This window comes from Meleagris gallopavo, chromosome 2 (genome assembly GCF_905368555.1).
Source record: "Meleagris gallopavo chromosome 2, MGAL_WU_HG_1.1, whole genome shotgun sequence".
NCBI lineage: Eukaryota > Metazoa > Chordata > Aves > Galliformes > Phasianidae > Meleagris > Meleagris gallopavo.
Window position 1 is genome coordinate 66,539,343 of NC_139405.1, and position 27,648 is coordinate 66,566,990.

The 27,648-nt window shown below is 35.9% G+C and overlaps 1 protein-coding gene across 6 annotated transcripts in view; it reads right to left on the reverse strand.

The window, feature by feature from the left end:
* Positions 1-27,648, reverse strand: part of AFG1L (AFG1 like ATPase) — a 63,379-nt gene that overhangs the window by 22,372 nt on the left and 13,359 nt on the right. For 3 of the 6 annotated variants that reach the window (XM_085217539.1, XM_085217542.1, XM_085217538.1), the window contains 6 exons: positions 24,960-25,011; positions 24,091-24,192; positions 22,308-22,438; positions 20,860-20,952; positions 16,438-16,537; positions 13,981-14,039 (listed from right to left, as the gene is read on the reverse strand). In XM_085217539.1, coding sequence (XP_085073665.1) covers positions 13,981-14,039; positions 16,438-16,537; positions 20,860-20,952; positions 22,308-22,438; positions 24,091-24,192; positions 24,960-25,011 — 537 coding nt within the window. The remainder of the gene's footprint in view (positions 1-13,980; positions 14,040-16,437; positions 16,538-20,859; positions 20,953-22,307; positions 22,439-24,090; positions 24,193-24,959; positions 25,012-27,648) is intronic. The other 3 variants (XM_010707533.4, XM_085217540.1, XM_085217541.1) reach the window with 2 other exon arrangements.

A 27,648-nucleotide genomic window follows, 5' to 3' on the forward strand; every position in this document is an offset into this window, starting at 1 on the left:
TCCAAACTCTGTGCTCCTTAAACACAATCACAGTCTGTTCTGACTCATGATATTACATTGCAGTGAACGAGTTTTGGAGATAAGAACTGGAGATGTAAATGTTGTTGACATAGATATGAAGTGGATGCATCGCTTCCAACTTCCCTCTCTTTTCTTATCCTTCAAAATAATCAGTGGTATCAATATTCAGGATAAATCACTATCATTAACAACACCAGCGAAGAACAACTCGTTTACAAAAAGCTAATTTATGGTTTAGGGCCCTTTTACAGCTATGAAGAGTTGCCTGAGGGAAAGATACTACTTTTTCCTATAAACCTTACAGTGTATAATCATAGACCACATTAGATCACACCACATTAGAATCCAAAGTCATGTAACATTACATAGCTTACTTGGAAAATACCTGTTAGCTATCATGGACTATAGTCCCTTTCATCCAGAAAAGTAAGAGCAGCATCCAGTTCAGAGATATATCAAATACAGTTCTTACAGTCCTATTGATTTTTTGCTTCCTTAGGAAGCCAAGGTCAACTTAACAGAACATACACAAGATGGAAAAACACAATTCTGATACATAACATTTTCTGTAAGTTTTTAGCTGTAGGGGACAGCTAACTGGCAATTCTGAAAAATGGAAAACATTCAGGGTTTTACTGTCTTTCTCTTTGGATCATCTTAATTTTTTTTGCTCCGTTCAGCAGTGTACTGTAACCACTGTACATCAACCCATGTTCTAAACAAGAACAGCCACCCTTCTGTGGGTTCGTGTGAATAAATATCTGCAACTGTTTGCCAATAATTATTTTTACTGGGATGTTTCAAAGTACACTCCCAACTAGTGTTAGACATTGTATAAATATATATAAAATAGATGGTCCCTGCCATTAAAAGAAAATGTTATAATCTGTGGAGCAACGTGTTTCCAGAAAGCGGTCCTTTCCAACACAATTGCTGTTGTTATATTGTAAGCTTGGAAGGCAGGAACAGCTTTCTCCTGTGAATGTACAGCACAGATCTGTAGGTACTACTGGAAAATAACAACAACAATAACAACAAAAGCAAAACAGAAGCATGAATATAACACAAGCAATCATTAAACGATGTGGTGGAAGAAGTGGCTGCCTACAAAACATCACACAACCAAGCACCGTTGCGGGCACTGCTATTTCCACAAACAGCTCAGACTCCACAGTGAGGAGAGAAAGGGTCTGACAGCAGCATCAGTGAACTCAGGGCTGCTGTGGGAGGACTGCTTGCACCAACAGGCAGTAACAACAGCACTTCTCATCCACGCTGAGAATGTGCTGATTGAGATTGTTCTAAAGGGGGGGGGGGGGGGGGCTCAGCACTTGGTCACCTTCATTCAAAGCCAGAGTCAAAAAGGTCACAAGGAAGCTACGCACAGAGCAGAGATCTGAAGGATTTTCCTTTTGGGGCTTCCTTTGTAGGCAACGGTAGCCACCCAGGCTCTTTGTGTCTATACATGTAAACATTCACTTATCTGCTTCACAGGAGCACACGGGGCAAAATGTTCATATTTGTAAATGCTTTAAATGGTAAAAAAGACAGCATGCAATCTAAACATGTAAGAGAAGAAAATAAAAGAAACTAAAACATGTATTTCCAGGCTAAAAATGTAAAATATGAGAATTACAAAAATTTAAAAAATGGATGCATGGTTGCATAATATGGAATTAAATGCCAAATGCCACAGAAGTCATGCACATTGAGTGCCACAATGCATTTTCTCACTTCTTCAGAGCTGTCAGCAACATTATATTCCTCTTATTACAGAACCAGAAAAAAAAAAAACAATATTATCAGTCACAAATTCCACAAACTCTTAATTAAAAAAAAGGCACACCTCTACTTCTTACCCTTATTTTTTTTCTATAGCTTGAAAAAAAAACCACCCAAAAACCTAACAGAATTACACGCAGAAGTTCTAGTTTCTCCCTCTGTCTTCAGACTAACTTCTCCACCACCGAACTGATTAAATCCTGCAGATGTGATTGCATCCTCACAGTCACTAATCACCACCACGGAGTTCTAATCAACAGTCAAAGAACTAACCAGTGGCTTCAGAGTGTTAGTACTTAATTGTCAAAGCTGCACTTGTAACTATTAGTTTACATAGTTTTATATACATATGTATATGTATATATTTTATTATTTTTTTAAGATGGAGATTTACAATTACAAATTCCACTTGCTTAGGCTAACATTTTTACTTCCCTTTTGATGAAAACGTGTAAAATTGAAGCTACAGCTCATCTGGTCTTTTCCTGTAGAACCACTTTCAGTTTCCGAGAGATTTTCTATTCTACTGAGACATTTCTAGTCTGATTTACCCTATTCAAATTAAATGCACAAAATTAATTAGTCATACAATTTATTTTGAAGTCATTTATGTATTTATGTATACAAAGAACAAATACAATTACAATACTGAAAAAGCAATTAGTAAGTCAAAAATACAGCCTGCTCATGCACTCATTTCCAGTGAAGTGGTAGAAAAACTTCCTATTCCAGAAGGAAAAGAAACAAAGCCTTAAGGCTGAGTTCAAGTCAGAACACCTAAAATGACAGTCTTCACATAAAATAGTTAAAGTAAGACTGAGTAGAAAGTTATTAACCATAGACTTAAAATATTTTTCTTCTTGTAAGCACCTCTGATATTCCTCTGCAGCTGCATTCCTGAATGGTAGCTATTAAAATGCTTGAACTACTTAAAATACATGATGTGGTGGTTTCTTAAGTAGAGGAACAAAAGTTTCAGAAAATTTCAAGATGGTCCAAACGAGTTGGATAACCTGCAATTTCTCACCATGTTTGCTCCCCATGTATCACAATAAGATACATGAAATGCCAATGGCCTTGGAGTCCGGGATGGACCTGTACTAAGTAAAATATGTTCCTGTTAACTCAAATATTGCGATCAGCTCATGACCCTTGGTAATGCTGATGAGCAGCTATTCCTTAATTTTATCCAAGACCACTGTAGGTCAACTCAATCATCATTCTCTGCTCCAAACTTTAACGGTATTAAAAAAAAAAAAAAAAAAAATACAAAAGCATACATTATGTCCTGCTGGCCCACAAGAACAGACAAACCCTATCTGAGAACCCCAGAGAAGGTGTGAAGTGACAGAGACAGAAGTGATTCATCTTGGGATGATGATTACCCTAATTTCCACACCTGATGAGCTTCCTCAGCCTGTCACACTCAGGTCACAGCTAAGTGAGAAGTGTAACTTCTAACCACTCTGGTATTTCTTCCATCTATCAAATCAGAAAGCAACGAGACTGTTCATTGGCAATGTTTCTCCTCATACACGTACATCTACCCAAGAAGAGAAACATTCTCCCAGAATACACAATGCATAAATACACCATGCCTTGGCCTGCAACAGAGAAAGAGTTCCTTGGGTAAACGAAGCTCACCAGAATGACTCACTTAGCCTCAAGTTATCCACTAGAAATTTATTTGACCTTATTTTTTTTTCCTAAGTGATTTCAAGAAAGGGTTTCTTTATCCAAAGGATATCATTACAGCGGGTGTTTTCCCAAGTGTTTCACAACTCTGGTAGAACAAGAATCCTCTCAAGTCAGTTGCAGCGTGCCATTAAAAACATGTTTTCTGACCTGCAAGGCATACTGCAGGCTTTACCTTTAGCCTAGTCTCTAATTTATCAGCAAGCAGCAATCACCAGCATGCTTCAGAACACGAAACTGGTCTGACTGGGACTTGTGCTGAGAGAAGCATGAGGAATACATGCTGTGCTTCCTCAGTTCCATTAGGAAACCACCCTAACAGTTGCAGGCAAGCATGGCACGGATGCAGGACCTTCAAAGAGCTGCTCACTTTATTCATGCTTAAAACTGGCCCTGTTAAAAACAGAGTTTGTAACATGCCTAACTTTCTCCTACACAGATTCATGAGACTATAGATGTGCTTGTGGGGAGAGGGAAGGTGAAAGAATCATCAGGTATTTTGTGATGGATAAAAACTTGGTCCAAGCACTCTTGGGTATGCATACAGTTTTTGGTCTTCCTGTTCACATGTTGCTGAAACAGTAGACTTTAAAGAAAATGTCAATGAATCCTCATAAGCACTATATGTGACCTCTGGGGTAATTAGCAATCATTCAGAAGCAACAACACTAAAATGTTCTATTCTTTATTACTGTCAGCTCTTGTCTTGATCAGCATTTTAATAAAGATGGTTCATTGCTAAGACAGTTTCATGAATCAGTCATAATTACATTCTGACATGCAGTGAATAGTAAAGCAAAACTAAATATCACTTCATCAACCTTTCTAACCTTTATGCAAGTATTAACTGTAAATAATTTCTACACAATCTTACAACAGAAAATCTGCATATTTCTTAGCTTTGTACATACTCTACCCTAACTGAATTTGCTGTGACCCATACCTGAAAAAAAAAATTAATCCTACAATCAGACATAATTACTTAGCATGATATTCAGGTGTTGCCTTTCACAGATCAAATCAACTTCAAATACAAAAGCCTACCTGATCTATAAAAATAGTGCAATGCTTAAGCAGTTAACTGATTTTTTAGTCCTGTTTCCCCATGTTCTTCATTACCTGCAATAAGGAAATACAGGGAATTGCAATAGTCTTGGAAAGTGGTGTTTGTTCCAATTTTAAATTTGGAAAAAAAAAAAAAAAAAAAAAAGAGGAACAATTTCAAAATGTGACTAAGTATAATGCACAATGTCAATAAAACTAAGACTTCAGATGATTTTAGAACATTTTATTTGTGAATTGTTTTTAAATGGACTTAAAGCACAAAGATCTGGGAAGTCAAATATTGACTAATAGAATTTTTTAAATGAATCTTTGTCTTATGCTGCGACAAGAACACATTAAACTGAAGAGTTCAGCATCGATAATATTTAGAATTAAAATGAGTTCAGTGGAAGTTGTGCAAGTTTACATTACAGTCCTCAAAACTTTTAACAACTAAGAAAGCCCACTATTCTTGCTACTGCAAGGAACATAAGATCCATTGTAGGACTTTTCAATAACTTATTTTAAGATCTATCTATAAATCAGCTACCCCCTAAGAAGAGGAAAAATAGACAATTAACTTGTAAAATAATGGTGCATGAATAAAGACAGAGACTCTTAAAATGCACTGTTACGTGAATAGTATTTCAGATATTCAGACAAAAGTGAAAGAATTCAGGCGGTACAGATGTGGCAGTTCTGAGTAGGAGACAAGTAGTCTCCCCTTTTTCCAGGCAAGGAACAGAATAATGGCAAACAGCAAACTTCCAGCGCAGTATTACACTGAGCAGCTTTCCTCATTTCAACTGCTTAGGAAAAAAGAAAAGTGCCCTTGCAGACTAAATGTAAATTAAAAAAAAAAAAAAGCTACAAAGATTGCATAAGATGCAGTTTTGCTAAAGAGCCACAATGACTGTAACTTTCAATCTCCTGATAAACGAGCTGTGCTGTTCTGTGAAAAGCAAATTGCCAAGAGTTCACTTCGAATTTCTAGCACAATGTTTCATGAGCTAAGGGTCAAATTCACCCCTACTACGTGTATTTCACTTGAATGACGCCCCGAAGTTATTTGTCTCCATTTCTTTTTTTCTTTTTAACATTTGATTCGTATTTCTTTTCCCAGTATTAGCCTTTGCTCCTGCCAGAGCTGTTGGCAGGCAGGGGGAAAAAAAAAAAGTATTGATTTGCGAAACTGGATTTTTCAGAATAAGGAAAAAAAAAATGCGATTAAGATCTAAACAAAGGCTAAAGATGGCTTACGCTTAGCTCTGATGAGGTCCACTACCTCATTACCAACAACTGAAAACTTCTGATGCATTTTGTTTCAAGAGAATCCAAAAGTCCTTGCTGTAAAGCAGACTGGGGGGTGCAGAGTCCATTCACTCTTTCTGTATCACGACCATTATGCGAGAAGTATAAAACACTGCCTTTATGCTGCCAAACCACAATGACTCTTCTTACATCAAAGCATTTTCACCACTAGGGTTTTTTTTCTCCTAAATTTATTCAAGCCGAGGGCAGGGAGACAACAATTCATACACGCTAATTACACCTAATTATCTATTCCTTTTTTTCTTTTTTTTTCCACCAGCTTCGGCCAGTGTTATTTGCTATCTGGGTTTCTCACAACCTCCCCTTGCCCTGTCCATCCAGCTCAACAGTAAAGTCTTTGAAGAAAACAGTCGTGGCTTCTTAGAATTTTAACAATATAAGGTTGGACTCGAATTAAATAATTCTATTATTAGTTTTGACACATTTATGTGTTAAATATGAAGGCCTCTCGGTTAATTTGGCAAATTCCTCACATCTCTTCGTGGCTAGAATCGCTGGTAACACCCTCTTGTAGGAGCTTCTCCTCATGCTTTCTTTTCATGATCTAAATGAAATGTTTATTGGATTAAAGTTCTTCTCTGCAGACCTCCACGGTGGCCTGTGACAAAGAGCTTAAAAGCTTTATTAATTGGCTCGGGCTTTTGAGGGGGAGGCAGGACCTCATTTCACATTACATCACAAGCAAATAAAACTGCCACGTGTAATTAGACTAATTTACCCTGATACAGCAGGAATCAGTGATTCCATATCTACGATATGCTTCGGTTTACTCATTTTATTTGAAGAGCAAACAAACCAAGCAAGAATTTGGGAAATAACAAATAAAGGAAATAAGGAGGAGGGCACCGCATGGAGCTACAATAGGAAATGTTTTACCCTCAGATAAAGCTTTGGTCTGCCTCTAAATAAGCCATCTAGGAGCAAGCCCAGGCGTGTGTATATAAGAGTCATGGAAAGCAAATAAACAGCTGCTTGGTAATGTGAGAACGAGCTAAGGCAATAGGTACTTTATAATAAGCAATACTGCTTTAAGCTACTGAATTCAAGTAACCTTGAGTTTAAATTTAAAACAGACTTTGAAGGCTGTATGCAGAAAGGGCTGATAACCTCTAATTCGACACCTTGCTTTCTAAATACAACTTTTTTTTCAGTTCAGTCTCACAAATTTGTCACACAAATTACCCATAAATGACACTGATGTTCAACACAGAAATACTTGCAATCATGCTATATTTTCTATTTTTACATGTTTAATTAGGTAGACTTCACAAAAGATGAATGCTTCTATTACTCGCAAAGAGAGAGAGAACAAGAACAAATGCTCCTTCTACTTAGGAGTTTGCTTGGTTACATACTAAGAAGGGAAACAAAAGGCCTAACATCTTCAGTAATGAAAAAGTCAATTGATAGGCAAAGCCATCACAATATCAAAGGATTAATCCCAGCAATCCTGACTCAGGTGACAGTTCACAGGGGTCAGAGTGGCTGACACTGACCTCAAAAGCAGGTTTTAACTATTCAACGTACTGAAAGCTGCTGGGCTATCACACCATTAGAATGGAACAAACTGACAAATCAATTTCATCAATGAGATGACTTTTTTTTTTTTTTTTTTAAATGAGCAGATCCGCCACTCAACAAATCCCTGTATTTCCAGCACAGGTGGTTGGACAAAAGCTGAATGCACAATCAAAGAAATTTTATATCTACCAAATGCCTTTGTACAAAGCTAACTCACACCGGTTTCCTGAGGGGCAGCTCAAAATGTTTTAAATATTTTCACCTATTTCACGCAAGTTACTGAAAAGTGAAAACAGTTTTCCATCTCTCCATTCATTGCTTTGGAAAAAATTTAACTAAAACTCACCAGAGTAGATAAAAATGTCAATAAATAATCACCAACCCAATCTAAGACAAATAATAAACACAACTCAACATACACAGATGCTGATTTCTATGTGAAAGGTGTTTACCAGGTTTGCTGTTAACAGTCATTTTAACCAAACAGCTGGAAAGAGATAATGAAATGAAGTTCACCATAGGAAGCTTATAGTAATTTCCTGTCCTACTAAAACCAGACTTCAGGTTGCTTCTTTACCTTTAGTTCAAGCAGTACAGGTTGAACTTGCTTTTATTGTTACTATTATTTTAAATATATACCTTTTAAAAGGTATACTCAGGCTATCAAAGCCCCTAAAACGTCCAGACTTTGAGTTGGACTTTGTACAGTTTTGGTTCTATTCTGGAAAGAAAATCTGACAATATGCTGAAGGTATGCATTCAATATTTTGAGTTGGCTTGACATTTTAAAACTTTGAACTACAGGTCCATGAAATGTTTGCAAATACAAGAACTAGTTTAAAATTTTAGTTGATATGCAGCTAACTATTTGACGAAAAGTGTTTGCCTGAAGAAGCCACTGAATTAGAATTAGGATTCCAGAGCAGTGAATGATTGATGTAAATATCTTCATTAAATGTCTATAAAAATTAAACTTGCCAAATTACTGTCAAACCAGTAAATTAAATTTTACTTTCCCTTTTCTGAAAAGCCTCACTTCTGATCTTACATCCAGTTGTTAAGGATGCATGGTTTTATTTGTAAACTAATGTTAAAACGTTGAGAAAGTTTTCACATTTTCATATTGCTTTAAACTAATAATGTTGGAAGCATTTCTGCTCCAAGCACTTGATCAAAGCAACCAGTACACAAGGTTTTCTTGTCAAGAACTGCCTTTATAAAAAATCACTGAGGAGTTCCATGCACTTCAAAATTCTCAGTAAGAGATGCCGCAAGATTAAAAGCTCAATCAGAAGGGACTGAATCTAATTGCAATTATAGAATTAAAAGATTTTTCCTTCCTAATACTTATCTCTGAAAAGCTGTATTTTTAATAAAATTGCATAGACTGGAGAAGCACTCCTATCTACTGCAGAATCTAAGCCTTTCTTTAAAGAATATTCCATCCCAAAGAATTTCAGCCACAACAATCAACTGAGAATATTTCCCTATTTAAGAAAACCACAACTCTAAGTTACAGCATGAAATAATCAGTGAAAATTCAGATCCCAAGCTATATAAGATTTTAAAGGATCAGGACACTGGGATATAAGCAGATTGCAGAGGGGATCATGTGCTGAACTACAGATGCAGGCTGTAGGACCTGCACCTTTCACGTGGGCCTAAAAAAATGTCACCAATTGCAACTCCCACAGTAGGCATGCAGCAATTATATGCCCCCAGTAGTCTACCTTCTAGAAAAGCAATGTGAATTCTAGAAAACGTGAAGAAACTTTGCAAGACACATTTACCATAAACCACTGTTTCTCCTTTGTGCTTATCACACAGAAATCAGCTTATAATTGTCTTTGCGAGAAACAGGAACCCAAACACAAATACTAAAACTATGTAATCTGAATAAAATGAAATCCAAACAAAAAAAAAAAAAAATCAAAGATGAAAACTAAACAATATATATTATATAGTTATGTGTGTGTGTATATATATAATATGATATATATATATCAGTATATTTCACTATTCATATTGAAAGATGTTGAGGCCCTGGAGCATGTCCAGAGAAGGGCAATGAAACTGGTGAGGGGTCTGGAGCACAAGTCTTATGAGGAGCGGCTGAGGGAGCTGGGATTGTTTAGTCTGGAGAAGAGGAGGCTCAGAGGAGACCTCATTGCACTCTACAACTTCCTGAAGGGAGGTTGGGGTGAAGAGGGGTTTGGCCTCTTCTCCCAGGCAACAAACAAGACCCGGGAAATGGTCGCAAGTTGTACCAGAGGAAGTTTAGGTTAGACACGAGGAAAACTTTGTCTCTTATAGAGTGGTCAGGCACTGGAATGGCTGCCCAGGGAGGTGGTGGAGTCACCGTCCCTGGCAGTGTTCAAGGGGCGTCTGGATGAGGAGCTGCGAGATATGGTTTAGTGCTTGTGGTAGCAGTGGTAATGAGAAGACGGTTGGACTAGATGGTCTTATAGGTCGTTTCCAACCTTGTGATTCTATGATTCTATGATGACAGAGAAAAAGAGTTTTGCTACAGCTAACAGGGTATCTAGGAACTACTCACTCCACTTTTGTAGAATAGAAGGACCCTGAAATCTGTACCATTTCAAGTGAAATATCTCTTCACAGAAACGCTGTTGATATCTTCCATTCATCCTATCTTCCTAAGATGATTTGAAGGAATTTAACACTCATATGTTGAATTACTTCCAGTGCTAAGGTCTTATCTTAAGATTTCTGGTCACAAAAGACAGGAAAGAAAGAGAAAAACAAATCCCAAGCAAAGGCAGGGTAGGAGGCTCTGAATCCAAAGAAAAGTAAGACAAGAAGTTAGTCCAAGTTATCAAAGCCACTTCCAGGAAACAGGTTGGATTACAATAAAAATAACACAAACACGTATGGCTTAGAATGAGCTGAAGATACACAAGGTAGTAAATCAAAGATCTGCCAATATCCAATGTAGTATTTTCCTATTATATTTTAGTTCAGAATCCTAAAAAATATCATCTTTCCACTTCCTAAAGACACACATGGAACTCTGAACAGCTGAGGAAGCTCCTTCATGCAGTAACACCACTGCAGTGAGAAAAGATACAGGGATACATGATGTAGATTGTATGCACCTGCAGGAGACCTAAATCTGCACTTCTCAAGCCACCACAACCAGAAGACTGGTTTCTTTATATCCGTGCCTTTGAAATGTAACAGTCATCTGTTAAAATCTTACTTCAAAATACATTCCATTCATGAGGTTTCTAATGCCTGCTTCTGATGTGCTGAATTCAAAATGTAGACTTGGATATTTTATTAATTATTACTGTTTTTAATGACTTGTCATCACCTTTCCACTTTCCAATTAAGGTCAGAGAAACATCTGTTGATAAGTTTCATCTAATCTGTTCTTCAAGCATTATGTTTTGAGAAAGAATCATACTATTTTGGTAACACTGAACACTTATATTAAAGGCAGGTATGTTTAGAGTTGTATTAAAACACAAAGACATAGGAGGGGAAAAAACAAGCAATCCAGAATTTTAGAAATGTCCTTCTGAGTAGAATATTCAAACTTCATTTCTCCCTTCACTCATTATTATGGTAATGTCTGCGCATCTCTCGTTTATGTTGTACTACTTATTTCTTGTCACATTACTCCATCCTCAACTGCATCTCTAAACCAATGCACCAATCATTAGGGTTTCTGTCATCACCGTATCCATGAGGTCCTTTTGTAACATTTATTTTCCCAGCCCTAATGAGACATTCTGTATGTGTAAACTACATTCTACTTTTTTTCTTCTGCTAGCCAAAGGTAAAGTAAAAGCAAACTACAGATAAGCACGCATGACAGATAGTCATTTAGTCTGATCATAAGTGAAATACAAGAGCTTTATATTTATCAAGGTAGAAAACTAAGAGCTAACCAGGAAGAATACATAGAAAAGATGGGTTAACAGCAAGGAAAAGCAAGATTTGTCATAGATGCTGAGAATGATGCTGCATTTAGAAAAGCAAACGTATGTAATGAAAATGTTCTACGATTACAGGCTATCACGCATCTTTTAGCTACAAAATAAGCCCTTGTTAAGAATCTAAAGTGGTTATAGTTGTTCACTTGTTTTTACATTTCTTACTTTTTTAAAGCCATCCTGTTAAGAACCACTTTCAGTGGCAACCTCCCTGACTTTATAAATGGCCATTCTGAGATATGTAGAGTTGCCTATGTATACAGCATATTAACTTTGGAAAACGGTAATTGTTCAAATATCTACATCAGTTAGGATTTTCAAAGGTGGTTAGGCAATTAAGTAATCTCATAATTCCAGCATGCCCCACTGAAAGTCCAAGGCACTTAACTACCTCACTGTTGACCACCTTAGCAGAAATATCCAACCAATTTATCTATTCTGCAATTCCAAACTCCTTATTAATCCAAACCTGACCTCAATTTCTTCCCTTTCTTCTTAGATATTGATATAGTTCACCTTATTTATGTGTTTACACTGGCAACGCTACTGTGAAGAAAGTAAGTGCTGTTATTTGCACCTTGCATGTCATGTCAGTCCAGATAGACTCAAATACAGGGGCTGTATGCTAACCTCACCAGCTGCAGGCTAGCCCTCAATAATGTAACAATACAGTCACAGTTTGGGAATTAGAAAGATTTGCAACTCATCCAGAACTTAAAATGTGAATTCAGCATATATTCTTTTAAAAGCAAAGTGAACGATTGTATTATTCACATTTATGAAGTATGCTCCATTTTTTCACCTAAATGAAGCAATTCACACGTCACACTCCAGGGAGCATGCTTTGGAACTGCTGGGCATCACACAAAGCCTTGCAAATACAGACTCAGAAGTACACTTCCACACGACGGGAAAAAAACGTACAGATCCACAAACAAGGTAATTCAAAGGTACATGCACAATACTAATTTCTTTAAACCTTAGGAATATAGAGGTTTTTTTGGTATAATAAATGTAAAATGTCCACAAGTATAATACTGTATCACCATTACAGGAATTACTACGTCACACGACAGTAAGAAAGTCCCATGCAAACAAATTCTGCTGCTTCAGCCAAAAAGGCAAACTTTTTCTCATACTAAATGTCCTGTTCTAGAACTATATCTGTTCTAGAGAGGAAAAGTTCCCCTTTGCCTTACTTTCAATTATTTTTGATCCAGGCATATACATCCTATCTGGAAACTACAGGGGCTGCTCCAAAAGTAATGCCTCCTATTTCATTATGTTGGCCCATGATGTCAGAGACAGATGTTGAGTATATGGCAGTAGAGGTTGAACGTTCCCGCCAATTACATGTTGTTGCCATGTGAAAGATGGCAGCAGAAGGGCAGTCTGACAGAATCGTGTCTGACATGGAAGTACAGACTGAATTCCTCTGTACAGAAAAGATGGCACCCATTGACATTTATTGATGCTTGCTGAACATTGATGGAGACCAAACAGTAGATGTGAGCACAATGAGGTGGCGGATGATATGTTTCAGCTGTGGCAACAATGATGTGAAATACAAGCCACACTCCAGATAGCCGTGCACAGCTGTTACACCACAAAATGAAGAGCATTTTGATCAGCTCATCCATGCAAATCAGCAGATTACAACCAGGGAACTGTGTACAGAACTGAATACTGGCATCAATGCATTGGAAATGACAGTTGCAGCACTGGAATATTGCAATGTTTGTGCCAGGTAGGTCCCACAGATGCTCACACAGGAACCAAAAGAAGACTGTATGCAAGTTTGTCAGGATCTACTTGAACCAATACGAGGCTGAACGTGACAGTTTACTGGAGTATATTATGAGCAGTGACAAGATATGGTGTCATCACTACAAGCTAGAGTGAAAACAGCAGTCCATGGAGTGGTGACGTATGAATTCCCTACCAAAGTTCAAGATGCAGCTCTCAGTGGGTAAAGTGAAGTGTAATGTCTGTTGAGATAGGAAAAGGATTATTCTTTGGGATTTCCTGAAACCTGAGCAAACTATCAGCTCTGACCACTACATCACAGTGCTTACTAAGCTGAAGGCTTGAACTTCTGGAGTCAGACCAGAGGAGATGAACCTTCTCTTGCAACATGATAATATGAGGCCCTGTACCACTCTGAAGACCACGGAGAACACTGTCAGTCTTGGCTGGACTGTCCTACCGCACCCACCATATAGTCCAGACTTGGTGCCTTCTGACTTCCATCTGTTCGGGATGATGACAGATGGACTGTGTGGGCAACATTTTCCTAGCAACAATGCCATTGTAGCAGCTGTGAAACAGTGGGTCATCCCCACTGGTGCAGACTTTTACGAGTGCAGCATGCAGGCTCTTGTTCATTGCTGGCAAAAATGCATAGCTAACGATGGCAACTGTGTTGAAAAATAGTGTTTTGTAGTTGAGAATTTGCTCCATCAAATAGTGCTATCATGCTCTTTGTATCTTTTGTAGTTTCCATGGAAATAAGTAGGAGGCATTTCTTTCAGAGCAGCCTAAGTAGTATCAAAGCAATCCTGTCCAAATCAAATTGATTAATACAGCAGGCAAAATTGAAAAGCATTTATAAAGTGATTCTCCTTACCTTCAGCACAGCAATGAATGGTACAAAATTAGCTCTCTGAAGACCGTTTTTATAGAGATCTGAAAGAAAGGAAATCAGTACCAGTTTTGCTACTTAGTCTTAATAACAATGTGAGCTTGTCTTTTAGACTTGCAAATAAAAATGTGTTGCTAGAGCGATAAGGAACAAAAGTGGAAAAAGGAAAGCTGAAATTGATTTCTGTTCTCTTACTGTATAAAAATTCATTACATTCTCAAGTAAGAAAGGAACACCCTTAGAAAGTCTGGAAAAGGTACAGAGTAAAAGATGAGACATCTAATGAGAACTGATTTTAGCAGAAGACATCTATTAAAAAAAAGGATACAAAAATGATTTGTAATGCTCAAAGTAAACTGTTATAAGGCTGTCACTGTACAGTTGCTAAATATAAATTATTGGGTAGAAGGGAAAGACTCAGATTGAACTAAAATAAGCAACTTGTATTGAAGAAGTTAATATAATTCTTTTTCAATGTAGTTTGGTAAACTTTAACCTTTAGCAATTGTACCAGGTGCACTCTTTTTCCAAAGGGACAAGAATAGTCATTTCTAAGGCAAAAACAAATAAACAAAAAACAGCCTTATGCGAAGTTGCTCAAAATGTAACTGAATACAAAAAATATTAAGTTTTTTTTGTGCAATGGAATGAAGATCTGTGCTTAGAGAAACTATCCAACTTCTAATATAATCATAAAAGAATTATTATGTCTGTTTTATGAGGATTAGGAAAACAACAATAATTTTGGTGGTGAAAATAAACCAGGGTCCCTCATATACTATACCTTAGTATTTCCCCTCATGCTCCACTGGGACAGAAATGTAACATGGTTAAACACATCACTAATGGTCAGCTGCTGAGTGCGTCTGCTTGCTAATGAAAAAGCCACTTTTTTCTTTTGTATTTACAATAGGGGAGTTTCTTAATTCAGTCTTAAACCTTGATACAACATAATGCATTAATCCAGCACTCCTCTCAATGGAAAGATTTCAGACACAGAGCGTAAGCATTTACAAATATGGAGCAGAACAGGGAAAAAACACAAAAACAAAAACAACAAACAGCAAGCAATGATCAGTGCCTGGACAGCAATATTGCTCATTTTTAGAGAAGCCTTTACTGATGTGACAACCGTACCCACAGCAGGAACTGGGTAATCTTTAAGGTGCTTTCCAATCCAAGCTATCCTATGATTCTATGATGTTCTCTGCTGAGTAGGTAGTAGAAATGAATGCTATTCAGGTTGAATAATACATATTAAAAAACAGACACATGACAATAATGGTCACAAATCAACAAATTAAGATGTAAGGTGGAATACCCAAATTATAAGAATTTCTCCTGAACTTCAGAGAGTAGTGATAGTAGTGATTCAACAAACATGAGGACGGATCCCAAGTGAGCGAGGCCCCAGCGCTGAGCTAATCTGTAGTTCACTTAGCTAAATTAGTTCTGATTTTATACTGTTCACTAAAAAAAAAAAAAAAAAAAAAAAAGGAAAATAACCCAACAGGAAATTATTTTGCCTTTCAGTAACAGTATTTGATTGTTTTCTTGTCTTTTTAAAGATAAAAAAAAAAAAATTGCTGTGATTCTCTTTTACCTAATTTATTTGGATAGAAAAATCAAGTGGTACTCAGTTAATGCTGTAACCTTTTAGTATGCTTTGCAAACATTTGTTATTAATCTGAATTGTGAATTGTTGTAAGAGTTGCATAGAAATCATGCATTATGCTATCTACTAATGCTATGCTATAACAAAACACTATATATACACTACACTATGATGTAAAAAAAAAAAAAAAAAAAGACAATTATTGCTTGATTAAAATCCATGCAGATTTGAGGGCTTTTAGAAGGAGCTATCTAGTCACACTCTAAAAATACTGTTAGAAATGGAAACAACTCTCCATCTAAGTACTTTCCAACTAATGACCTCAAACTAGGCTGTGAAAATGGTATCTTAAAAAAGAGGCATGCTCCTCCCCTGGGCTGGTACGGAAGGTCTGCAGTTTGCTAGTTATAAACTAGTAGACAAACTGTCTCACTTCACCTCTCTTCTACTGGGTATGATCTTTTCCTGCTCTGGAAACTCCCAAACAGAAGCAATATTTCACCCATCCCCATTCCTACATATTCTCCCCCCACTGGTTGGGATAGAGTATAGAAAATCAAAAACCACAGAAGAACAAGGGAAAGAAGAGATACGAAGTTCAGCACAAGAAAAGAAAGGAGTAAGATGAAGTGAAAAACCTTTCTCCCTTAAGAGCACATACGCACACACACACAAAAAAACAAAAACAAAAACAGGAGACAAATTGGAGCGTGTCAGATTTTTGAAGGCTAGTGAGTTCATTAGTACTAAATAATATATCAAGATTTTTTTGTAAGATACTGAGATGAACTGTACCTGGGTAATAGTAGTAGCATGTTTGTTTTTACCTTCTGGAGGCCTGTTAGATGTTGCCACAACGACAACCCCATTCTGGAACAAGTTTTCAAAAAGCTGCTTCAGAATCATGGCATCAGCAATGTCAGTGACCTGTGGAAGACAACACATTTGTTTTGTCTTGCTTTCAGCTTCTGCCGCAATAAATTTGCAAGTGGCTTTATAGCTAGGAAAAATGCTTGTTAGTGAAAGCCATGGAGAAAGATTCTAATTATTGCTTGGTGAGAAAAAATAAAAGGGATAATTAATAAGCAGTGAATGTACTACAGCCTTTCAGAACTTGCCCGCTTTTTATTACAGAACTCCACTATATCTTCACCGATTGCTAAATGATTCCATGTTAACTTCTATTATAAAACTACAGGTGGGAAACACAGAAAACAGAGCTAAACATTTAAGAGACCTAATCAATTGGAAACAACATGAAAAATAGAAAAACCTGAAAACAAAGACAATACACACCGGCTGTTTTACATTTCTATTACCTTTGAGGCAAAGGTTTGCAGAGGTGAATTTAAATGGTCATGGGACTTCAGAAATAAAGACAAGGAGCCAACTATACATAATCAGCTGCTGTTGAAAATAGAATGATATGACATAGATACTATTGTGTGATTGTTGCAAAAAACAATTCAACAGATGGCCCATCACAAAAATAAGCAATTTCATTGTTCTTTTTAAGTGCCTTCTATTACTGTCCATGAATAATCAAAAGGCACGGCAGTCACTTCCAGCACAGTCAGCCTCTTCTAACCTTCAGGCAGAAAACACTAACAAAAAATAAAAAGGGGTGGGACAGGCGATACTGAAATAAAAAAGCCTAGACAATAAGCAATAAAGTAAGATTTCTTTAAATATCTAAGTTTAGCTGAACTAACTTCCTTTACAGTATCAAGAAATAAAAGGAATGCCAGCAGCAACCATTCTACACAAACGAAAGAAAGGAATAAACAGATTGAAAAAACATAACGTTGTTACAACAGCAATTTATATTTTGCAGGTGTTCAGCAGCTGAAATCAGCGGTCCTATTAAGTAAATCACCTTTGCTACCATTAAGCTCTTGTTCCTTCTCCCTTCTCCTTCGTTGATATATAGACACTTGTTGCATTTTGACTTACCACAGACCCCAGCTCTGGGGAAATAAAAAGGTGGTGGTCTGCTGGCAGTTTTATGTGCTGATTGCAGATCGATGCACTGCTGTGCTTTTGCCAGTTTAGATATGAACACTGCAATGGTAATGCAAGCTACAGAAAGACTGATCAGTATTGTACTTTTCTGAATCCCCGCTCCCAAATTCTGACAGACCTACCTGAGAGTAATTCTACATTAGAGACAGAAAAAGAATGAGGCTATGACTCTCACAACTAGACTGGAAGCAATAAAGTTCATAAGGAAATGTATGTATATATCAATTTCTTTCTCCCAAAGATTTATTTATTTCTATGGAATCCATTAATATGGATTTTTTTCTCTTTTTGAAAACCAAACTGTTTCATATGATCACTAACACACTTTTCAGATTTGCATCTCTCTCATCACTAAGCTTTAGGAACATGTAGTGTGTCACAGTTGTACTACATATCTGATGTAGCTGTTGATGCTTCCACCTACAATTTATTTCTTCCAAATATTAGACGTTAGGAATTTTCCCTTTCGTCTTTAAAAAAAAATGCAAATCAATATATGCATTTTAGGGGTAAATGAATTTCTTGGCTATTAGGTTTGCTTTGTGATGCAAGTTTTAAAAATCCATATTATAAATTATTATTTTTTTTAACAAATTTGCGTTCAGAAAACACTCTAAGGCACACTACCTTTAGAAAACAAAACGGAAAGAATGTTAGTGCTTGCATGACAGAAAACAGTGAATGAAATTCTCTTATTAATGAGAACTGTTGTTTGATGCTAAATTCTGGTATTCTCACTGTACTACAAAAGAAAACCAAACTCCTTAAGCTCTGTCAAAAAGCCAGAGCCATTTTGAGAACTGGAATGCAAATTTAAGTTCTTTTGAACTAATAGAGCTTTGGTAAGGGAAGAATTCTACCAGCGAAAGCAACTAGCTGACAATAACTAAACCACTGTCATTTCTCATGTTTTTTCCCCATATCCTTACAAGGTGGAACAGAAGCAAAGGCTACAAATTAGCAGTAAGGAGAAAGATTTCATTAACATTTAAGAGAAATAAATTTTATGACCCCGTGTTGCTTTCCACTGTGGCTCACTTACATGAATTAAAAAAATATAAAAAGTGCATCACTAAGACTTAATTTACATGTGTAAGTGCTCAAGACTCAGTCATCCACTGATTGGTATAGTTCCATGTAATGAATGATAAACATAAGCATGCATTACCAGTAATTAGTATTAGCACAAAAATAAGAGCCTAATTTTTATTAAAGGCTTTTAATAGCACGCAGGTTATGCTAGTAAAAAACTCCCAAAATTGTAGCTTGGTTTAAGTCCAACTGGTACTGATGGTATATAAATACTAACACTGTGACCATTCAGCAGAAGTACAGATTCTGTTTTCATTACCAATAGTAACTGTCACAGGTTACAGTCACATGGCAAAATTAGAGTTCTGATTACCAGTGTATAGTTAACTGATCTAGTCTCGTTATATTGGGCAATGTCTGTATTTTGAAACATGAAAATTGTTATTTAAATTACATAAATTACAAATGGATTCATTCTCTGAGGATTTTTTTCTGTTGTTTTTCAAGTGAGGACATGTTTTTAGAATGGTTAAAAGAAAAAGGTCTAGCATTTCTATCACACTGGTATGATAAAGATCAGTAAGAAGCAGCACAATTTTAACAACCTGAGAGGCTGTAACTCAGGTGGATGCTGATGCTTCACCAGCTTCAGAATGATCAGAAGCTTAATGCCATGTCTAATGGCCTGGCTCTATCACAAACAGTTTGCAAAAATTAACGTTTAAAAAAAAGAAAAAACAATACATCTGAAGACAAAAATCAACCTCGAGGAGTACTGAAATACTTTTGAAGTAAATTAGTCAAGCAACTGTTTGTGGTTTCTTTAGGCAACAGCGATGTACTTCAGAGTACTTCCACTTTGCTTTAGCCTCCCATCAAGGGGGAATTCACAACCTCGGTTTTATAAAATCAACCCAGCTTGTTCTCCTTCCCGCCCACCAAAGAAAAGACACTTGAAATACCTCAAACAAATCTCAGAAGTGTTTCTGAAATTTCTTCAACACACAAGCGTTTTGCCAACTAAAGACCCAGCCTGACCTCCCACATGTCAAAACAGACAGCAGGTTTGCCTGCAAGTCAGAGCAGCATATGATCTGTGTGTCCAGATTTTTTTGTTTGGTTGGTTTGGGCTGTATTTTTTTTTTATTTGTTTGCTTGGGTTTTTTTTTTTTTTTTTTTTAATCTAGCTATTCTTTAAATATGAATGAATCAGTTATAGTGGCAATAATAGACAGATTTCACTGGAGGAATCAGCAGAGGAAGTCCTGAGTTAGACTACCAATGTTAATTTTGCCACTCCATGAACTGCTCTTCCAGCCACTGCACTACTTGAAGAGTTTTTAAGCAGAAGGTTTCTCATTCCAAATTCAGAGCCTTCTGCGCACTCTGCGACTCCTCTTCAGTAGGCAGAGCCTGAGTAGCATCTCATGCTACAGAAGATCAGCCAAGAAATCCATAGATTCTGACCATTAGTGCGCCAAGAACAAATAGTTTCATTAAAAGTATCACATAATAATGCAGAATCCAAGAAATATACTCTGAAATATATTTATTATTTCCCGAACTGTGATTTGCTCATAAAACATGAAGTGATTTTTACAGCTGAAGTGGTTGCTGTACCTCGACCAAGTCAGCAGGGGGAGCAGACAAACAATTTGAAAACAAAATCACCAGATTCTCTCTCAGAATACAGCGAGATGATAGACAATATGTAAATGCAGAATAACAGTATATGAAAACAGTGGGCATTTATACAGAAAAGCAGGTGCTTACACTAAATATGTGGTGCTACTGTTAGCAAAGATACCTCTGTGAAACCTTTCAAATGATATATCACAAGAGTATATCACTTCTCCCTACCCCGCTCCAAATCTTCCCACTTCTGCATAGTGTAAACACAATTATCTCTGTATTTTATTTCATTCTGTGAGTTTTGGAAGCCCAGTGTTCCAGCTCAGCTAGATAAAACACATCTCAAATGATTAAATAGCAGCATTTGAAATAAGGAGAAAAACACTTTATTAAAAAGCTGAGGATGAAAACATGCACCATCAAAATTCAAATTGAAACCATGCACTATTCAATCTATGAATGAGTTCACAAGTTGTTCACATGTGAAAGTACACAACTTGAAAAGATGAGTGAGTCTTTGACAAGAGAAAAGAAGGGCACGTTCACTATACATCTCTCCTCACCTGTCTCCTCCTTGAACTGGTAGCGCCAAATATCACATGGGTATAGGCAGGCATGCCCAACTGTGTGTATGCCAATGAACTGTTCAGAACTGACTTTTTTTTAAGAGAAATCCATGAGAGCTGCAGTTAGAATTTACATTTCCTCTTAAACTTGATTGTTACAAATTTTACTACAAACAAACGAAGTCAAAAGCAAAGAACAAAACAGAATCTGCAGCTCTTTAGCTGAGAGGTGGGCAATGAACTTTGGTATAATGATTTGAATCAGTTCCTAATAACGTTAACATATTTTAGAGAACATACTCTAACAAAACATATTTAATAACTGAGAAGTGTTCTTTTAACACGCTGAGACCCTGCAAAAATATAACTCAAACACAACTTTTCATTAAACATTTTCAACTGAGATTGCAGAGACTCCACACATTCTGAAACCCCAGGTTTAAGGATTATTCCTTACTGCAAAATGCAGAAGTAAAAAAAACAGAAACAACTACTGAATGGCTGCAAAAATCCCCATCACAGGAGCTGATCATAAATCTTTCTTAGTGCACAAGCTATATGTAATACACGGGAGATCAAAACTGTTCTGTCCATTTCAGTTACATATTAAGAGTGTAATGCAGAAAATTTACAGTTAATTGATTATTCTTTTGATTGGTGGTGATTTGAACAACATGGACCTGTTCTCATCTTCCCCTGTAGTTTCTAGATGAGATTTCTGAATTGAGAGAATTGATCTGCTAAATATACCTCTTCTCTCTAGAATAAAAAACTTATGCAACTCTATGCTTAAATTTGTGACATGTCCTTAGAACAGAATTCACAAGTCAAATAAAACAATTGAAACAATCAAGTGAGTTTGTGCAAAGATGAATTTTATCACTTCATTTTTTACTTTCCATATTTAATTCAATAAAATTTTCTCTACGGTAGATTATGCCAACATAACCTGACACTGAGGTGCCAGAGGCTCCAGTAAATCTACGAAGGAATTCAGATTGAAATTGAAATATTATTTCCATATCCTTAATGACAGTGAAACCATTTTGTTCCACTCTGTGAGACACAGCAAAGACCCAGCACCCAAAGTTTGTATCATGTCACTGCTGGCCTGGGTGCTGCACAGACTCATTTTAAGATGACAGCTCCTGCTCTGAAGCACTCTCAAGCCTCTCACCACACTCTGAATTACTCGCTAGCATTAACAGTAATTACATGGGAAAGTGAAAGGACTGTAAGGGGGTCATGTATGTAGCCAACTCCTAAAAAAAAAAAAAAAAATCACCTTCAAAATTGTGAAATGCCTTCTACTTTTGAACTTCCCCAGTTCAATTCTGGCCAGTAATTCAAATAATATGTTACTAAAAACAAGTATCATAAGCATAGATTAAAAATAATTGTGTGAAGTTTCCCTTGAAATCAAGGATTAATCTCTGATTTCTTACCTGAAATTCATCAAAACATAAGAGACATGCTTCTTCACTTATTTCCTCTGCTACTGGTGCAATTGGGTCGTATGATTTGGCCATAAATCCTGGCTTTCTTTTAGGCAAGCTCTGCTTAAGGCGATGTATTCCTGAGTAGATAAAACAGAAGCGAATAAAGTATTTCTTATGTCTTCTAAAATATTCTAAAATATAGAAAACAAAATTATTTAGCTATCAAATAAAAAGGTGATTCAAGCCAGGAAAAACAAACAAACACGCTTCAAATTTCATCTAACTCTGAGAGGGCAAAACTGCTAAGTTTGCAACCACATCCAGGCAATTAGTAAAACCACAGAGACTCTGTGATTTATATTTTCTTGCTTAGAAATATGTAAAATAAAGAACTATGAACCCTTGAGCACTAATATCAAACGCTTAAATTTTATTTTAAAAATTGATTCAAATTACAGTTTTATTTTGCTCCAGTTCATGAGCTTAGCTGCAGTTTCATTTCATGATTTGGCATTTTATGACTTAATCTTCTGAATATGATAAACCCTTTTCCAAATCCACGACACAGCTCTGTGCATTACCTGGTCTGGAGATATACTTAGAATGCACTTAGTTACAAGAACTCAGACAAAGCAATACAATTATATTTTACAATGTAAACAAGGTAATACTGAAATATTAAAGTATGTATTTAATAAGGTTATTTGATACGTCATGGACTACATTCCATCTGCCTACGCAAAGATATTTGGCAAACCAAGGTCCTACAGTAAGATGCTGGCTTTGTTAAAAATACAAGAAACAAGAAATGGAAAATCTCAACAGTGACCCAGTGACAACAGAAGAAAAGGGCAGTCAAAAGGGCAGAGCTTCTTTATGCCAGTGAAAGCTTTCCAAGAAAAATGCTGCTGTCACAATATTTGTAAATTGTACCATTACACATAACCAATTTCACAGTATTTTAAAGTCATACATTTCAGAAACAGAAGCAGCTTTTAAAATACCTATATTCCATGCAGCAAAAAGCACCTTGTTCATTCTGTCAGAAAAAAAATTTTGAAACTTAGGATCACCTTCCTTCTATTTTCCCAAAATTGATTATCATCCATTTTGATGATAGCAAAATTGATGATAATCAAGTTCACCAACCCAGAATCCAGAACATTTCTCATTCTTGTTGGTATTTATACCTCATTTAGTTATTGCTTATTCAAATTACACAGCTCAAAATTATCTATACACACAACTGTTAAGAAAAAAACAGTTTACACAATGCTCTTTTTCAGCAATTACACAATCAATTCATTGCTATAGATTCATCATATAGATTCATCATATAGATTCATCATATAGATTCATCATATAGATTCATCATATAGATTCATCATATAGATTCATCATGTTGCTTTGTACATTATTATTCTATTTCAGCAGGTGCTTTCTTTAGATTGCAGCAAAGTAATTAACCAGAGAATATTTAGATAAGGATTCAATCCTTATTATATCATCCTTAAATATACATGCAGTCTTCTATACAATCAGGTATGCAGAACATCAGAGTATTTGAAAAGATACTTGAGAAATAATATACAATTAGCATCTAATCTGGTATGACAAACAATGCCCAAATCTTCTAATTTACTCATTTTTTTGTTGTTATTTCATTTGTTTAAAAACTTCAAGAAAATTACACTGTATGATGTATAATATACATAAGAGAATGAGTCAGGCTTTTTCACAGTTAATAGTTTTTCATACAATTCTTGTAAATATCAGTATCTTCACTTACTCTGGTGCACATCCAGCATGAAGCCATGAAAATGGACTCTCTTTTTCCTTTCTACTTCTAAGTGAGAATAGAACATGTCCATCACCATTGTCTTCCCTGTGCCTTCAAATAAAAAAAAAAAAACAAAAAAAAACAAAAAAACCCCATCCAACAGGTAGTTAATTTAAGAACAGTTACATACTGATTACAATAATGACTGTTCATTAGCTTTTAACTAACGAAATTATTGAATAACCACTGAATCAGTACACTGAATAAGTACAAGGCCAGACTGGGAAGAAAGGTTCTGTTTTACGTTCAAACGCTCAGAACAACTGAACTGTTATTTTTTCCATTTAAAATTTTGATCTCTATAGGATTGGCAGAAAGGTTGCAAAAATGTCTCCATTTGCATTCTTATTATCTCAGTTTGAAAAGTGAGTACTATTTTATTCTGTACTGCAATTATAATATATAACTTCCCTTCCTGGCTCCCCATTCTTAAATAATAGAGAGTGGGTAACATTGGAAAAAATACACATGGTAAAGCAGTCCAATTCAACAGCTTCCAAACTTCTAAATCTAATTGCATAAACTAACTCTGCACCCCTGGAGGGATTCAAGGCCAGGTTGCTGCAGCCCAATCTGGTGGGGGGCAACCCTGCCCACTGTAGGGAGTTGGAGTTCAGAGGACTTTATGATCCCTTCCCACCCAAGCCATTCTATGATTCCGTTCTATGAACTAACATCATAATACAGAAGAAAAATAAACCCAGAACATTCATTAAAGTAATCACACTACATACATTTCATGCTTTTAGATACTATACAATGTAAATAAACATGTATTAAGACAAAATTTCACTGAAACTGATGCAGCTGAGACTTACCAACATCTCCATAGACATAAAGACCTTTCGGAGGTTTGTTTTTTGCAAAGAGCTGCAAATCAAGAGAAGAACAATAAATACAAATATGGGGCATAATAAAAGCAAGCACATAGCTGTGATCAATTAATCATTACCTGAACAGGAATAGCCAGCGAAGTATAACCTTGAATAAATTATTAACTCTGAATTAGTACGCTATCTAATGATGTATTTGATGGAATTAAAAAAAAAAAAAAAAAGGAGGAGGGAGGCAAATACACTTTTTTTTTAATCACCATTTCCATCCTAAGTCACAGTACGTGTGTTTTTTTTCTCATTTTTTTAAACCAGAACACATACAAAATTATTAAATGTGTCCCAATACATCATGATTAAAACAAAGTCTTATCAAGTCATTTGAACAAACAGACCTAGAAAAAATGATGGAAAATTAAGCAGTACTATTGTACTTGCAGGTATAGGTTCTATATACCAGCTCTGCTTTAGGTTTAAACCATTAAAATTTAGAAAAGCCGCATGACAAAGTCGATGAATATTCCAGGTCCACTTCCTTCCTCTCCACTTTCAATCTTAAATGCAGTTACCTGTTGTAAACATACTTAAAAGTCAACAGAGGCACAGTAAAAATGTGTCATGTATTATAAGTTTATATTCAAAGTATGCATTTTACTAATCATTTTCACAGGTGATTTTATCTCAAACTGACACTGGTTAAGAAGATTTAATCTCTTAATGCAACTCAAGACATATGTTATGACACCTGATGGTTTTCTCTGTTTTACTCAAATATGTATTTTTATGAATAGTTTCAATTTGAAACTGTCCTCCCCCATTCCAACACTGCACAGCCACTTCCAAGTAAAACTCTAAAAGGAAGGAGTTTCTAAAATACTGTACATCTTAAGGAATTCTCATCAAATCGATACCCACAAAAATCATCACAGTACAGCACAAAGTTACGTTAAAGTGTTCCACTTTCTGAGCTATACAAGCTGAGCCAAAACTGAGGAAAATTAAAATTACAACCCTATGGTCTCATTTGGAGCTGAGTAATTGCTGAAGAATTTCAATCTAAAGCGCTTTACAAAACAACACGCCATCTTAAAGAAATGAGTAGTAAAACACTAATTAAATGTGGAAGAAAGTGAACGAAGTAAAAAGATAATGTCTCAGATTTACAGTATTCAGAAAGTATACAACCATAGCTCTTGCATAAGATCCACTTACAGATTTAATTTAGAGCTGCATTAAGAGGGAAACAAAAATGTGTATCATCAGTCTGTGGCTGAAGAGGGTTTCAGATGTTCTGAATCAGTTCCATTAATACACACGGCTGCTACGACTTGCTAGTGCCTTTAAAGCTCTGCAAGACAATTTAATTGACACGGATATTTCTTTGTATACTTCTTAAGAGTTCACACTCACTGACACTAATTCTCAAAGTTATATAGCGAAGAAAGGAGAAATAGAAAAAAAACTCTGCATCAGAGACATTTGTAAGAATGTCTTAATTTTGAGATAAATAATGTTTTTTAACAATTAAAAAGATGGTATTAAGTGGTTTGCAGATGTACAAAGAATAATAAAACTGGTAAAATACATCAGTGCTTTACTTGTCTCTGTAAGGATTATACAAGTAGAACAGGTGATAAGGCCTATCTTTACATTCTTTTGCAAATTGTAGTATGTTCATTGATTACATTTAATGATCTTAAAATTTGTACTTTTAAGTACGTTTTATGCTTTCTCCAATATTTACCACTTCTAGAAAATGTGACAGGCAACGTTTTTTGTTTGTTTTGTTTCACTAAAGGAAATAAATAAAATGGCTTGGGCTCAATAAAGTCTCAATCAACTCCCGATTGATTTAGAAAAATAGAACTAGTTCTCTGAGAAGATGGCAGATGCTAAGTCATGCCTCAGCCCCCTCAGTCCTTAAAAAAAAAAAAAGTATAAAAGAAAGGAGAGGTACTGTGGCAGATCTGAATAAATTTGCTGAAGTTGATAAACTCTAAAAGTAAATCCTCTTCAAGCAAATTAAAGACATCTGTAGAAAGTACTTTGTTTTCAAGCAAAATGTCTTTCGTTCAATTCTGATAGAAGTGACACTATTGCCACCTAGGGTATTCTCTTTCTTAATCCTTTCAGATATTGTAGAATATTAAAGATGTACACCTATTTATACATGTATAGGTATATGGATCTCTATATGTATATTTATTTATCTACATATATGAACTATAAATATATATATATACATATTTTATATATATAAAAAAATATTTATCTTCCAGACTTCTGATTTACCTTTTATTATTAAATAATACAATACATATATGTGAAAACTTGTTATGTAATTTCCAGTATTGAAACCAAAACCTCCACAGGTTTCAAGTTATCCCGTATGATCTCATATGATTTACTTTTTTTCTCCACCGCTCCAGTTAATGATTCGCATGCACCTCCTGAAGCACAAAAAAGTAACTTTCACTAGGATTTCTGATAAAATCCAGAATAAAAGTCCAGTGTTGGTTCACTTGAGACTACGGTAAGAAGGTAAGAAAGCAAGCAAAGTATGGGAATGAAGAAAGCAGTAGACTGATCTTGGCTCCATCGAAGCACACACTACTGAAGAACAAATGGGAGAGCTCAGATCTCCTAAATTAAGAGTAGATTTGTCTATTTCAGG